Source organism: Crotalus tigris, unplaced genomic scaffold (assembly GCF_016545835.1).
Source record: "Crotalus tigris isolate CLP2741 ecotype Arizona unplaced genomic scaffold, ASM1654583v1 scf7180000017666.379230911805:20528666, whole genome shotgun sequence".
Taxonomy (NCBI): Eukaryota; Metazoa; Chordata; class Lepidosauria; order Squamata; family Viperidae; genus Crotalus; species Crotalus tigris.
The window spans coordinates 2,930,754-2,947,463 of NW_024096552.1; the positions used below are offsets into that span (position 1 = coordinate 2,930,754).

The following is a 16,710-nucleotide window of genomic DNA, read 5'->3' on the forward strand; positions in this document are numbered from 1 at the left end:
TTATATATATACAATTGTAGCTGTTTATTGTCCCAATGTATTGTACTCTCTATCTGTTGTGGTTTTTCATTTATTTTTAAACACTTGCTATGTATTTTGATAATGTATATATTTTTGTGTTTTGTTCCTTCTGCTTTTTTCCCTTTTTCTGTTATTATTTTAAAAGGAATAAAAAAATTAGAGGCAAGTGTCCTGTTCTGATGCAGCTAGCTATCACATCCCTTACAGTAGGGGTCCCCAAACCCCGGGCCACGGCCCATTGGGAAGGACCATCAAAATGGCAAGTGAGTGCACAAAGCTTCATTTGTACATGTGCAGCATTTAGGCTTCACGCACGAAACCATTCCCCTCCCCACTTTCAGAGCTGCCGGTCCTTGCAGCCACAAAAGGTTGGGGACTGCTGCCTTAGAGATCACAAGGGAGTGTAAAAGATACACTAGGAGAGAGATCATTCAATCTCTCATTCAATTGCCTGTTCAATCCTGGCTTTCAAGGGTTCCATAGTTAAAGAACCCTCATCTATCTAGCAAGGGAACTCTTAGACATTTTACCAAGAAATGATTTTATACTAGATAATGAATTATACCTAAAACCTCATATGCAATCTAGCTGCCTAACCATGCAATCTTGCACATAGGGAACATTTTAAATAAGAAATGTCTTATTAAACCAATGAAACAAAATCTCTCTACATAAAAAGGAAAAAGAATGTAGAAAAAAACAAGGGAAGATTGTATACAGGATTCCAAATAAAAATAATCATGGCCACTCAAAAAAAAAAATCAATGCAGCCTAACTAGGTCTGATATTTATTATTTGCTTGAATAAGATACTGGGTTTTAGTGCATATTGTTCCTTCCAATATAGAACAAACTCTGAAAACCACATGGGTGGGTATTGTTAGGCCGGCCCTATTTTTCTACTCTTTTTTCCTCTTCTTGAGCACTATACTCAGCTTTATCAAGGAGCATAAATGAAACCAGCCTTTTTCACAAAGTGTTTATTGTTGTTGAAAGATGCTCTATATCTGATGTCACATGTAGGAAGCAAACCAAAATTATCTAGTGGTTAATCTATCTTTTCTAAGAACCCTTAGTCAAATGATGAAAGTGCTGACAAGTTGTCACATACCATTGTATAGAAAGTATGCATATTCCATTTATTCAAGCCTTTCAGCATTATGTTAATTTACAAATGTTTTAAATAAATTGTTGCATCCTATTAAAGATTAGGGAGTTGTCACAGGGTGGGAGATACTTGGTATCTTTTCCTCTATTAAAGTCATGGCCCCTTGGGTGACATTCGGTGACAATGTCAGCAGCTTCTGCCTGTGCATAATGCTGCATCGAGCATGTACACAAGATTATCACATGGTTGCCAAATATCTTATTAGTTGACACTAATAAGAAACAACAAGCCCATGAAGCTTGGGGCCTTAAACACACCAGAATAGCAAATTATCTGGCCTCACTGCTCAGTGGCCCTGGCAACCGAATGATGTAGGCTCTGTGCTTTGAGTCAAAGGCCATTGTGTAAACTGATACTTGGATACCTCCAGCCAAGGTCCTACTTCATTAGAAGATGGTCCATTACAATAATAATTTAAACCATTGCAACAAAAAGCATTCATTTAGGTTTTTCCTGTGTTACCTAACACCTAAATAATAGTTAAAACACATTTTAATTGGATCCATCTTATTAAAAAGTGGGGAAATAATATCAGCTGAAAAATTAAAACAATGGCAAAGGTCAGGAAAAAAAGTTAAAATTTGTTTTATTCAAATGCAGATTCATTTTTAGCCATATTAAACATATTTAGCCAGTTTGGTATAGCAGTTTAAGGCATCAGGCTAGAAACTAGGAGTTTTGTCCCACCTGAGGCACAAAGCCAGCTGAGTGAACACAAGCCAATCACACTGTCTCAGCCCTGTGGATCAGACAATGGCAAACCACTTCTGAAAAACCTTGCTAAGAAGACCCGCAGAATCTAGGCCAGGAAGTCACTAGGAGTCAAGCCTGACTCAAAGGTACAAAGAACAAAAACATTGTGGAGTTTCTGCAAGTTAAATATAATAACAGACTGTTAACAGATGGCTTGAAATTTATTTTGGGGATTTAACAGTTAACAGCTTGCTTTCAGTGAAGAGGTATTGGGTTGATTTGATTGACAGGCAATAGATTTATATATTTGGGGTATTTGTTAAGAGAATGTGTTGTAAAATAGTAATTTAGCAAGTATAGATGAAAAACATATAACTATTTTAGACCTGCAATGCAAGTGGGGGGGGGGGAGCCTATTAGATTTGTGTTAGATATCATCATTCCATCTAGGCTGGAGGTTATATGTTTACTGTTAATTTTATATTTGTTATATACACTTTTTTTCTTCCTTTTTTGTGTCCTGTTTGTAATTCTTGTTTTGTTGTTTTTTTCATGTTGTATTTTGTATTCCATCTTGGGGGGAAAATAAAAAAGAATTATAAAACAAAAATAAACAAAAACAATAAAAGTGTTGAAATTAATCTTCACATATGTCTTTCCAAGAATAAATATTGATATGGCTGTTTAAAATATGTGTTTTTAAGTTTACAAATCTATTCATACTCTCCCTTTGGCCTCTCTAATTACATCTATTACTAACACTTTCCAATGCCTAAAGACTAGAAACATTCTATCAGTGTCCCACTTTTTAAGAAAGGCACTAGTACGATAATTTCTCCAATTATCATTCAGTTGGAAATTGTATGGAAGTTTTATGTTTTATATACTTCTGGATTAGCTAGAAGAGGAGACATTAGTTGATAAATGAGCAGGCATCAGAGAAGGCAGGTCAGTGACTGATCAATGAGTAATTTAGAGTTTCTAGTACAGAAATTCATGCATGCTTATTCCTGCTTCCCTGCAATCGAAGGCTGATTTTAAATCAATAAAAGCAACATCCTGGGAAGGAGAACTGAGGATTCCAATTGCTTTGGAGATATTTTCTTCAATTTTAGTTCTTACTCAGGAAATCTACCTCACTGCTGACAACATGCATGTTGACCCATCAATTGATATGTCATGAATCGGCAGGAGCACAGAAATATAATTTTATACCAAATGAGTACTGTACTCTTCCTTTTCATGTAAGGGGAAAAACTCTTAAAGATGCTGAAATGTAAGAGGATATGTAATGATTATATCAATACAACACCTCCCCAAAGCTCAGAAATACAGCAGGTTAACTAGATTGTGGTCTCCTTTAATTAAGATTGCATGTTTTCATTATTCTCTACTGCTCCTTCTCCCTCTTAAGATTTAGCCAAAGAAAGTAATGTATGCCCATTTACAGTCCTTGAACTGCCCAGGCACAGACTGGTTGCCTGATCTAGAGCTGTGCCAACTTCAGGTTATAGTTCCTATACTCTGCTTCCCATGAACAGCAAAACATCTTACCCAAATCTGCAGCTTGACTCTTTTTTCATTCCTGTAGACAGTTTTCACCTTGAAGTCGATACCAACAGTACTAACAAAGTCTGAAGTAAAGGAATCATCAGCATATCGGAAGAGAAACGATGTCTTGCCTACGCTGCTGTTGCCAATGATTAAAAGCTTGAACATATAATCAAAGTTTTGGTCAGCAGCATCCTTGGGCATCTGTCGAGTGTCATTTGCAGAGGCCATCTAAGGGAGGAAAATGGTAATCTCTAGTGAAGCTCAAGGCCAGAGCAGAATCCCACACATTCTGGAGCCTGCAAACAGAAGTCACATTCAGGCATGATAACCCCTTAAGCAAGACAGAGAGACAGATGTGCTCACCTACTCCATCAACATCCTCTCTTACCTTTCTTGTTGGCAGGGGATGTCTTAAAAGACCTAGTATACCTGTTCAGCACAAGCATCATAGTGCTTCCCTTGATGGGGATTCCTGCACAGCGATCAATTCCTAGATAGATGGGCCTTGTAATCCCATTCAGCTCAATGTAAGAATAATTTATTTTCAGACCTTCTCTGTCAATATAGGGAACATAAGAAGGAAGGGTAATGTACATGCACTTTTTTTTCTTATTCAGATCTAAAAGCGAGCATGACAAGTCTTCATTGCTCAACACATACTGTGATTGTCACTTAACACGAGACAGCTCAAAAGATCACAATTTAGTGGAATTCTCAGCTTTCAGTCCCAGTTTCTTCTAAGACAATTATCTTGGTTTAAGCTGTCTTGGTTGAATCATCATCTCTCAGATTTTAAAGTTAGCAGACTCACATATAGCACTTGAAGGTTTAAAAGGCTTATTCTGGAGCAGCATACACTTGGATTTGTCTCCCTGCCCTGTGACAACTACACATGCTGGATGATGAATTCCAGTACAGTAGTCAGTAGCAGTAGATAACAATAGTAAATAAAGTAAGTAGGTATCTTCTACAGCTTCATTTGCACAACCAACTCTGGGCTTTCTGCCATGATATCTAACTAGAGAATATATCCATACACCCAGGGCATTTAATTATCCCTGATCCACAATGTCACATTATCTTTATTCAGCTATTTTGGATGATTATTCAGTACCCAAAATATATCAGGTTAGGGATTTGAAAAGATGGCAAATTTATGTTGATTTTACTAACAAGCTGCTTTTGAAGAATTTCTATCATTAAATATAAAATATCTCAGAGACACCAACAACAGCCACGTTTCCTACAACTGACTCCATACCTCTGGGCCCCCCACCTCTGGTGATCACAGAAAAAGATGTGCGAGATCTATTTCACAGACAAAAGCCTGGAAAAGCACCAGGCCCAGACAAGATAACTCCTTCTTGCTTGAAAGTTTGTGCTGAGCAATCGCCCCCCCCCCCATCTTCACCCACATGTTCCTTCTTGCTTCAAACACTCTACTATCATCCCAGTGCCAAAGAGACCCTCCACCAAGGAGCTGAACGACTACAGACCGGTTGTTCTGACACCCTAGTTATGAAAACCTTTGAAAGGTTAATGCTGGCCTACCTGAAAACCATCATGGATCCACTGTTAGACCCTTTGCAATTTGCCTACCAAACAAATAGCTCAGCAGATGCTGTTAACATGGCACTGCACTACACCTTTTTTTTTTTTGTAAAAATTTTTATTTTCAACTTTACAATACATAACAATCTTACAAATACTTCAGATAAAAAATAAAACAAATTGATACACGCCACATTCGGTCTTGCCCGCCCATTTCCCCCCAAACCGCATCCCACCTCAAACCAACTTACTTCTTTCCCTCTTTTTCTTCACTTACTACATCTTATATTGAATCTCCAAGGACCTTTTTGTAGATTTCAGCTTGGTATTCAATATTACCATTCCAGATATTCTTCTCACTAACCTGATTTAGCTAGCTGTGCCTGACCACATTTGTAAGTGGATCATAAGCTTTCTAACAAATAGGAAACCAGCAGGTGAAGCTAGGCAAAATCACATCAGATAGCTGTAAATTAACACAGGTACCCCCCCCCCAGGCTGTATGCTCTCTCCATTACTCTTTTCTCTCTATACCACGGGTGTCAAACTCAAGATGTCATGTGACGTGTCGCAACATTTTGCGACTTTTTTCCTATTGCCGGCAATGGGGTGGGCGCGGTTTTAGTGTGACACATCTGGCCCGTGGGCCGGCAGTTTGACACCCCTGCTCTATACCAATGACTACATCTCAAAGGATCCCTCTATTAAAGTACTGAAGTTTGGAGATGATGCAACAGTGATTGATCTTATTTGAGATGATGATGAATTTGCATACAGATGGGAAGTTGAACAACTGGCCCTGTGGTGTGGCCAGAACAATCTTGAACTGAACACACTCAAAACTGTAAAGATGATAGTAGATTTTAGGAGAAGCCCTTCTATTCTACTACCTCTTACAATACTAGACAACATGGTATCAACAGTAGAGACCTTCAAGTTTCTAGGTTCTATATATATCAGGACTTAAAATGGACACCTAACATCAAAACTTCATCAAAAAAGCACAACAAAGATTGTCCTTCCTGTGCCAACACAGAAAGCTCAGACTGCCTAAGGAGTTGCTGATACAGTTAAACAGAGGAATTATCAAGACCGTCATTTGTACCTCTACAGTATAACTGTCTGATTTGGCACAGCAACCAAACAAGAAAGACACAGACTTCAACAAATAGTTAGGACTGAAGAAAAAACTACTGCTACCAGCCGCCTTCCATTCAGGACCTGTATATTGCACGAGCCAGAAAGAGGGCTGTGAAAATATCTACAGACCCCTCACATCCTGGACATAAACTGTTTCAATTTCTTCCCTCAAGACGACACTAATAGGGCACTGCACGCCAAAATAACCAGACAGAAGGACAGATCCCCCTCCTCCCACTCTGCTAAACAACTAATTCCCACTACACTGTCTTATTCCCTAGGACAGTGATGGCGAACATTTAAAAACCGAGTGCCCAAACTGTAACCCAAAATCCACTTATGTATCATCGGGTGCTGGATGGGTGTGGCCCTTTGGGTGGGTGTGGCCCATTGGGTGGGCGTGGCTGTGGTGATAACGGCAGACTGGGTGGGACTAAAAAGTTCAATCAATCAATTCCAACTTTGCGAGATCCTTTCCCCCCCCCCGCAAGAAGTTGAAATTGATTGATTGAACCTTTTTTTTTTTTTTGCACAAGGCGGCGGAGGCCTAAAGTGAAAAGGTTTTATAAAACCCAGCTGAAGGCCTAGGACTAGAGTGACGGCGCACGTGCCCACAGAGAGGGCTCTGCGTGCCACCTGTGGCATGCGTGCCATAGGTTCACCGCCACGGCCCTAGGATGTCAAACCATGTAGTAGGGCTATATTACTTACTTAATGTAATTTACTGTATTAATGTATTCCTTCTCATCTTTCGTATTCCCTATTCCCTTAGATCTTATGACTATAACTTTGTTGTTTGTATCTACAAATCGGACTTCATTATTCTTTAGAATTGATGGTGCTACAAAAAAAGAGAGGAACAGCACATATTGGAGTGGGCAAAACAATAAAGATGTCAAACGTGCTGTTTTATTGAAAGAATGCAGCTATGTGACCTTTGATTAATTTCAAGAACAAATTTAGTCGGTTAAGAGAATTTCCAAAGCGGAAGTATAAAGTTGTCAAGGAAAAAAAAACACCTTCTTCACATTCACCTTAAAACTAAACTATGTCTACAGTAAGAATTTGACTCACTGTACTCACTTTGAAGCCTGCTGATTTGATTTTTTTCTTTTTTTTTTCTTTTAATTAAAATGTTCTTCTTGAACCATTAACCATACTGCACATTTTAAACTATGAATCTTGACTTTTAATAAATACATTTTATAAGTAATATTAGTTAAAATATTCTGCTTTTCACACATCAACAGGATATTTACAATGAGTAATAGTGCCCATATATAAACGTATCCTCAAATGAGGAAACCTATTGCAACAGCCACTGATGTAAGAGAAGCTTCTCTTCCTCTTCTCTTTACAGCCAAGAGCAGAAAGTCAGGAGGAAGGACTTCAACAGCAGTTAAACTCCATTCTTCAACTACATCAGGTTATGCTAGAGGTAAAGAAAGCATCTAGGAGGAGTCAATGATTTTGTTCTATCTGCTTGGAAGTAAATGGGTGCCAGGCTAGGTCACCCTGTCTTGGTACATCCTAATTTGCAAACATTTAGCATGATTTTGAAAATTCAACTGAAAGAAGTTACTGCCCCTTGACATTACTCACACAACACTGATACCAAGAAGATAAGGGTGACTCTCTGTGCAGCTATCACTGAAGAGATATGTCCAAGAAAGGAAACAGATACACACATACATACACACACATACCAGCATTGTCTTATCCTCTTGAAGCAATCATTGATGGCTGGCAACACTTCATTTTTACTGCAAATAACCAAGCTGGGCTTGCCCAGCATGGTAACTTCTACATTACAAATGATGAGGCAACTATGGTCATGCCAGAAGGGCCTACCCCAGAAAGTCATTTGCTCTACTAATAGGGTTTGGCGACTCTAGTGAAGAAGATAAACCTTCCTTTGTGATCCCAAAATGTGGTGTGAGAGACAGGTTCTATTTTCTGCCCACTGCTCCAAAGAGGTTTTTGGAGAGTTAGAGGGAAGCAAGAATGGTACAAGAGAAGCCATTTCAGTGCAGACCAATCTTTACTGCACATTCAAACCACTTCTTAGGGGAAACCCATTAGCCAATTTGGGAGAAGAGGAAAGGATATTTTTGCCAAAAACTTAGTATCCCTCTTCATTTCTAAAATTATCACTAGCAGGATGTATATTAATATATGTATCCCAGACAATCAGAACAGAAGCTTGAGAACTACTTTGAATTCTGGTCTAGATGCCTAGATTTTAAAGGCTCTTTAATATACACTTTGGTCTTGGAGGCTTCCTTGTGAGGGAAGGTACAATCTCCACTTCAATCATTCCCTTGCAGTAGTAAAAGCCAATGCAATCCTAGGCTGCATTAACAGAGGGATTGAATCAAGATCATGTGAAGTACTACTGTAGTCCCATTCTATAAAACCTTAATAAGGCCACACCTAGAATATTGTATCCAGTTTTGGTCACCACACTGTTAAAAAAGATGTTGAGACTCTAGAAAGCGTGCAGAGAAGAGCAACAAAGATGTTTGGGGCCTAGAGGCTAAAACATCTGAAGAACGGTTGCAAGAATTGGGCATGGCTAGTCTAGTGAAGAGGAGGACCAGGGGTGACATGATAGTAGTGTTCCAATATTTGAGGGGCTGTCACAGAGAGGAGAGGGACAACCTATTCTCCAAAGCACCCAAAGGCCAGACAAGAAACAATGGATGAAAACTAATCAAGGAGAGATTCAACCTAGAAATGAGAAATTTTCTGACAGAACAATCAACCAATGGAACAGCTTGCCTTCAGAAGTTGTGGGTGCTTTATCACTGGAGGCTTTCAAAAAGAGACTGGACTACCATCTGTCAGAAATGGTGTACGGTCGCCTGCTTGGGTGGGGGGGGGGGTTGAATGACCTACAAGGTCCCTTCCACCTGTGTTATTCTGTTATCCTGTTATCATTTGTTATATATAATCTTTCTTTTCCTTTCCATAAAATTAACAACCAAATTTCTTCCCAGCCAAGACACCAACTGGTCATTGTATTACTATATTGTATGATTTGTTGATTATGATTTCAGGCTACTGAGGAGGAGAACAGCAGTTACAGTTTGACCTTCTCTCCATGCAGCTATAATTGAATAGGAATTCCTTTCTTTGGGCCCATAACAGAATATACAAGAGGAGAGTTGGCATTTTCTGTTAGCAGAGGAACACAGCAGGCTGCTGGAGAAGGGAAAAGATCTCTATATTTCTCCCAGTTTGCTAAGGAAAGCTTATTTTTTTTAAAGCAGAATAGAACTTTTGAGATTTATTTACAAGAAGGATATACAACTGAGTTAATAGTATTTACAGGTCTTACATGAGGTTAACCATTCTGCATGTTGGTGCGGATGTACACATCTGAGTACATGTATAGCTTTGTTGTACTTGATCTCTCCTTCTTGGCAAGGTTCTCATAGCAGAGGCTCTAATCCAACCAGTCAAACTAGTTTAGCTCTCTGTGACAAAGAGTTGATCAAAAAAGCCACTTTTCTGGTTTCCTGAGCTTTATCAGCAAACAGGCTTATTAATTTCTAGGTGCTGAACAAAAGCAAAGAGCAAAGGAATGCTGAAAGAGAAATGCTGGGAGTAAATTCTCTACCAAATTGTGCCTTCCCTCAGCCAATAAGATATTAAATTGACACTATCTCTTTTGACATTCACCATCTTTTTATATGCTCTGTTATTGTATCTGATTGAGATCTATCAGATACAATAACAGAGCATATAAAATGATGATGAATCAGATCAAAGCAGTAACATTGTTGGAACACCTATGTAAGCAATGGCAAAAAGAATCTCTCGTATCTCTAGCCAGAAATGTTTATTATATTCAAATGCAGGAAAGCTTTTCCTAAAATTTAGCATATCTGGAGAAAATAGCTAATGGTTTAGTTCCCATCACTGGAAAGTGTTGATGAATTCTTCATCAGTTATACTTTTTATAACTTGAACAGTTTCTAGGGCATTATAAAGAAATAATCATTATAGAAGGTGAAGTGGTTACTTGGGTCAGTGAACAAAACACCACGTTTTTCAGACTCCACCTCAGTATGAAGAAACCACCTTCAGTTTGAAAACATCCAAGGAGAAATAGGCCACGGGTTACACATGGAAGAAAGATCCATATACCTAAGGGCCTGCCCAATTGCTATCTCAGTCTACAGAAGGAGAGGAAGGAGCACAGAAAGCATTTCAGAAGGGACCTTCCCTAATTTTCTGGAGAGTAAAAGGAGAGGAGGGAAGAAATTTATTATTTATTTATTAAATTTCTTTGTTGCCCATCTTCCCAAAAGGCAACTCTTTTAGTCTTGCAAGATTCTGTTAACATAACCTTAAAGTAAAGATAGAGTTAATACTCATGGTTCTGCTTCTTGGCAACTTCGAAGCTAACAGATACCCATCAATATCTCTTTGCTTATGCAAAATAGACAAAATATGGATTGGTTACGAAGAAATAAATTAGAAAAAAATTGAATGAGCTGAAGAATTAAATTGGTGAAAATGGCATAGGGAAGAGGAAGATAATAATAATAACAACAACAACAACAACAACAACTCAGGACATGGCTATCAAACATCAAAAACATCTCCCAGACTATCCCATCTCCTTTACATGAATGATCTGAAGCTGTATGGAAAAACATCATCTGAAATAGAATCGCTGCTCAACACTGTCCGTATATATAGCCAAGATATTGTTATGGAGTTTGGCTTGGACAAATGTGCCACACTTACTATCAAACAAGGAAAAGTAGTGAAAACTGAAGGAATCAAGATGCCCCACGAAAATAATATTAAGAGTCTGGATGAGGAAGATTACTACAAATACTTGGGTATCCTTCAAGCTGACAACATCAAGCACATTGAAGTCAAGAAAAAGATTAGAAGTGAATACATCAAGAGAGTGAAGAAGATCTTAAAGTCCAAACTCAATGGAGGAAATACCATAAAGGCAATCAACACCTGGGCAATTCCAGTCATTAGGTACCCAGCTGGAATAGTGGCCTGGACTCAAGCAGAACTAAAAGCAATGGATAGGAAGACCAGAAAAATAATGACAATGAATCATTCCCTTCATCCACGCAGTGACATTGACAGACCATCTACAAAGGCAAATAGGTGGGCGTGGAATGCTACAAGTACATCAGATGGTTGAAGACGAAAAAATGGCTTTGGAAGAATATCTGAAGAACAATGATGAAGATGCACTGAAATTAGTATATCAGGAAGGCTTACTGACTACTGGAGAGACCAAACTGGCCTACAAGAAAGACCAAATGAAGAACAGAATAGAGGCATGGGAAGACAAAGCACTACATGGCCAATACATAAAAAAAATAGCTGGGAAAGCAGATATTAACAAGACCTGGCAATGGCTAAGAGCAGGAAAATTGAAGAAAGAGAACGAGGGACTAATTCTGGCTGCACAAGACCAAGCCTTAAGGACAAATGCATACAAAGTCAAAATTGAGAGGACAGCAACAGACAGTAAGTGCCGCCTATGCAAAGAAGCTGAAGAAACAGTGGACCACTTGGTAAGCTGTTGCAAGAAGATTGCACAAACTGATTACAAGCAGCGGCATGACAAAGGAGCAACAATGGTGCATTGGAAGATCTGCAAAAAATATCATTTGCCTGTAAGCAAAAACTGGCGGGATCATAAAATAGAGAAAGTCATAGAAAATGATAAAATTAAACTGCTCTGGGACTTCAGAATTCAAACAGACAAGCACCTGCAACATAACACCCCAGACTTCACAATTGTCGATAAGAAAGACAAAAAAGTCTGGATAGTGGACACAGCAGAATAGACGAGAAAGAACTGGAGAAGATAACAAAATACAAAGACCTACAAATAGAAATAGAAAGACTGTGGCAAAAGCAAGCAAGGGTAGTACCAATAGTAATAGGCTCCTTAGGTGCAATCCCAAAACAACTGGAGCACCACTTAAACACCATTGGTATTGACAAATTCGCTATTAGTTAATTGCAAAAGGCAGCCTTACTAGGAACTGCTTCTATCCTGCGACGATACCTGTAATACCATCAAACATCCACATCTGCCTATCCCAGGTCCTGGATAAGGACTCGATAGGTAGACAAAATGCCAAATCCAGTCTGAACATCTGGCTGACTGTGCAATGATCCATAATAATAATAATAAAGTTGGAAGGGACCTTTGAGGTCATCAAGTCCAACTCCCTGCTCAGGCAGGTAACCCTATACCATAGGTAGGCAACCTGTGGCTCTGGAGCCGCATGTGGCTCTTTGAGCCTTCTCCTGCGGTTCCCAGCCTCTTCTGCCATTTGCAGAGAGAGACAGAGAGAGGCACTTGCGCTTCTCTCTCTCTCTCTCTCTCTCTCTCTCTCTCTCTCTCTCTCTCTCTCTGTTTGTGTGTAAAAAAGAGAGTGGCATCACCCTGTTCCACAAGCTGACAAGCTTATTGGGCAGGGCTCCTCCCTTTGCTGCATCTCTGCAGGAAGCAGGAAGGGCAGGAGAGAGCCAGCCTGTTGGAGAACAGCTTGAAGCCAGCTTGCCAGGTTAGCAGAAGATCGGAGAGAGGGAGAGAAAGGGAGGGAGAAAGAGAGAGAGGGAGAGAAAGAGAGAGGGGGGAGAGGAAAGAGACAGAGTGAAAGAGAGAGAGGAAAGAGAAAGAGAGGGAGAGGAAAGAGAAAGAGAGAGAGAGAAAGAGGGAGGGAGAGAGAGGAAGAGAGAGGAAAGAGAGAGAGGGAAGCGCAAGTGCCTTTCTCTCTCTCTCTCTCTCTCCCTCTCTCTCTCTCTCTCTCTCTCTCTCTCACACACACACAGACACACACAGACACACACACAGAGAGAGTGGGGGAAGAGGACTGGCAGATCAAGGGCAGAAAGAGAGAGAGGGAGAGGGAGGGAGAGAGAGAGAGACACCCTTTTGACATCTAAAATGAAGATAACACTGCATATATCCTTTTTTACCTTGATGATACATATATCATATATGGTATACACACACACACACACACACACACACACACCTATAATAAAGGGAAAAAAAGGATATATGCAGTGTTATCTTCATTTTAGATATCAAAAGGGTTTTGTGGCTCCCAGTGTTTTGTTGTTGGTGGGAAATGGGTGCAGGTGGCTCTTTAAGTATTTTGGGTTGCCTACCCCTGCCCTATTCCATTTTGGACAAATGGCTATCCAGTTTCTTCTTAAAAACTTCTGGTGTTGGAGCATTTACCGCTTCTGGAGGCAGGTTGTTCCACTGGTTAATTGTTCTAACTGTCAGGAAGTTTCTCCTTAGTTCTAGGTTGCTTCTCTCTTTGGTTAGTTTCCATCCATTGCTTCTTGTCCTGCCTTCAGGCACTTTGGAAAATAGCTTGACTCCCTCTTCTTTGTGGCAACCCTGAGATATTGGAACACTGCTATCATGTCCCCCCTCGTCCTTCTCTTCATTAAACTAGACATACCCAATTCCAGCAACTGTTCCTTATATGTTTTAGCCTCCAGTCCTTTGATCATCTTTGTTGCTCTTCTCTGTACTCTTTCTAAAATCTCAACATATTATTTTACATTGTGGTGACTAAAACTGGATGCAGTATTCCAAGTGTGGCCTTACCAAGGCATTGTAAAGTGGTATTAATACTTCATGTGATCTTGATTCTATCCCTCTGTTAATGCAGCCCAGCACTGTTTTGGCCTTTTTGGCAGCTGCAGCACACTGCTGGCTCATATTTAAGTGATTGTTCACTAGGACTCCGAGATCCCTCTGACAGTTACTACTATTGAGCAAGGTACCCCCTATACTATACCTATACATTTGGTTTTTCTTGCCTAAATATAGAACCTTACTTTTTTCATCATTGAATTTCATTTTGTTAGATAGCGCTCAGTGTTCAAGTCTGTCCAGATCCTCCTGTATCCTAAGCCTGTCTTCTGGAGTGTTGGCTATTCCTGCCAGCTTGGTGTCGTCTGCAAATTTGATGAGTTCCCCATCTATCCCCTCGTCCAAATCATTGATGAAGATGTTGAAGAGCACTGGGCCCAGAACAGAGCCCTGGACACCCCACTTCACACTTCCCTTCATGTAGATGCGGTTCCATTGAGGACCACACACTGAGTACGGCCGGTCAGCCAGCTAAGGATCCATCTGGTGTTGATGCTGTCTAACCCACATTTTTCTATCTTATCAAGTAGTAGGTTGTGATCTACTTTATCAAATGCCTTACTGAAGTCCAAGTAAATTATATCCACAGCATTCCTCTGATCCACTAATTTTGTCACTTGGTCAAAGAATGCAATAAGATTTGTCCAGCATGATTTGTTTTTGACAAACCCGTGTTGGATTTTAGTAATGACTTTGTTTGCCTGTAGGTGTTCGCTGATTCGTTGTTTGATTATCTTTTCCAGAATCTTCCCAGGTATTGAGGTCAGGCTGATAGGTCTGTAATTTCCTGGATCCATTTTTTTTTTCCTTTTTTGAAGATGGGAACTATATCAGCTCTTTTCCAGTCCTCTGGTAGTTCCCCAGTGCTCCGGGATCTTTGAAAAATATAGTTCAGTGGTTCTGAGATCACATCTGCCAGTTCCTTGAGAACCTTGGGGTGTAATCCATCTGCTCCTGGTGATTTGAATTCATCTAGGCTGGACGAGTTTTTTATGGCACTATTTTTGGTCTGTTTTGATAGGTTGGTCTGTTTTTTCCCTTTGTGTAAAGACAGATGCGAAAAACAAGTTAAATAGTTCTGCTTTCTCCCTGGTGCTTGTTACTTTCTTGCCACTTTCACCCACTAATGGACCAATCATTTCCTTCACTTTTTTCTTGTTGATGAAAAAGCATAGGATTGTATGCCGATTTGGTGCCTGACAAAGAATAAAGAAACCCAGCCTCAAATATTTACTGTGTAACCCTGCCCATTCCTGTTTCTCAACCTAATCTACTCTAAAGGATTAAAGGAAAGATAACATGGAGACAGAATGAGATTAGAGTAAGATTACAGGCACTTTGGAAAAGGACAGGGTATAGGTTAATTGAGTACAAAGAGATGAGGAACTTGCTATATTATCACAAAATATTCCAAAAGAAAATCCTCACCTCTTCTGCAGCCTTAGGAACATTTACTTCCCTGCTTGATCCATGGCATTTTTAGAAGGAAACTAAGGGAGATATCTCCACATCCCAGTGTATATATACCGACCTGATAAGGAATCCAGAAGCTAACACTGCCAGGCTTCAAACACTGTTGTAAATTATGGATCCCCAGACACTACACTCCCATGCTACATGACTGACATAAAGCACAATTTCCTAATTTGTACAGAAAGAGAGACAATTTATATCACAGAGAGAAAAAAAGAAAAAACACAAATTCTTCTAGACCTTTAAACCCCTGTTTTTCCTTAGAAATCACACTACCCAAAACATTCAGTTTTCCTGGACTTGCCACCTTCCGGGGATTCCAATAGGTTAGTTCTGAGGCTGAGAGGAGAGAATTCCTCTCATTTCTTCAACCTCAGGCACAGCTTCTGCTGTTCTGCTTCCAGATCTACACTTCCAGTTTAGCCTGGAGTGATGAGCACGAGCCACCCACTACTTCAGGAGTGCAAGGACCCACAAGGTTATCCTCAACCAACCCTCCACCCATCTCTCCTAGCTTCACTTCAAAAGCAGCGTTTTCTGGCATGCCTGTTTTCAAGCAGTTCCCCTCACTCCAACTGAATACTATGGTGGGAACACCTTCTCCTGACCAGGCACTGCCTCCAGCCTCCACAGTTTTTCCTACAAGTTGATTGATGGAACATGCGAAGGTAAACTATTCTGTTAAAAAAAACATCCTAGGGCATGAGTGTCAAACTCGCCATATCACGTGACGTGTCACAATGTATCATGACTCTTTTTGCATTGCTGGCAATGGGGTGGGTACGGTTTCGGTATGATGAAATGGGCCTGTGGGCTGGCAGTTTGACACCCCTGTGGCCTAGGGAGTTTGGCTGAAATTCTGCCAATTTCTCCTTCAAGTGACATCAAAAACAATAGAACTGTGTTTTCTTATTCCATAACAATTCATAATTTACACAAAACAAAAACAAAAAAAGTATTAGAGGAATGAATACTCAATTCCCAAGCTAGGAAATTTAAAAATGTCTTTTTTGGTCAGAACATGGTACACAGATTATATCCCCAAAAGATATTCTCAGATGATTTTAGAGAAAATAAAAGAAGATTCCTCTAAAGACTTACATTGTATAGTATAATCCAATACAGAATTTGACAAGTATTCAATTTATTGTTTTTTTAATCTTCATTGTTTTTAACTAAAGCAAGCAAACTAAAAAAACAAGTTTCCAGCTTCCATATTTCAATTTCTCCCTATAAAAGGGCATAAAATGGAAAGTTCATAGACAAGACTCCAAATGCTTCAAATCCTGAAGTCAGTTATATAATAGTGACAAATAAGTGAATGTGTCTGCGTGATGATGCAGAAATCAAGTCAAACAAAACCCTACTTGCTCTGTGTTCCTACATCAGATTACTGCCCTGTAAAACTCAATAACTACCAAGGAGACCAAAGCTGCAGT

General features: G+C 39.7%; 1 protein-coding gene across 4 annotated transcripts in view; it reads right to left on the minus strand.

Annotated features, from left to right (window-relative positions):
- The window catches only part of RAB3D (RAB3D, member RAS oncogene family), a 46,295-nt gene that overhangs the window by 15,137 nt on the left and 14,448 nt on the right, over positions 1-16,710 (minus strand). For all 4 annotated transcript variants that reach the window (XR_005555918.1, XR_005555917.1, XM_039336472.1 and 1 more), the window contains one exon: positions 3,436-3,663. Coding sequence is in view for 2 of the 4 variants with exons in the window: in XM_039336472.1 (XP_039192406.1) it covers positions 3,436-3,663 (228 nt within the window). In the remaining 2 variants the exon portion in view is untranslated. The remainder of the gene's footprint in view (positions 1-3,435; positions 3,664-16,710) is intronic.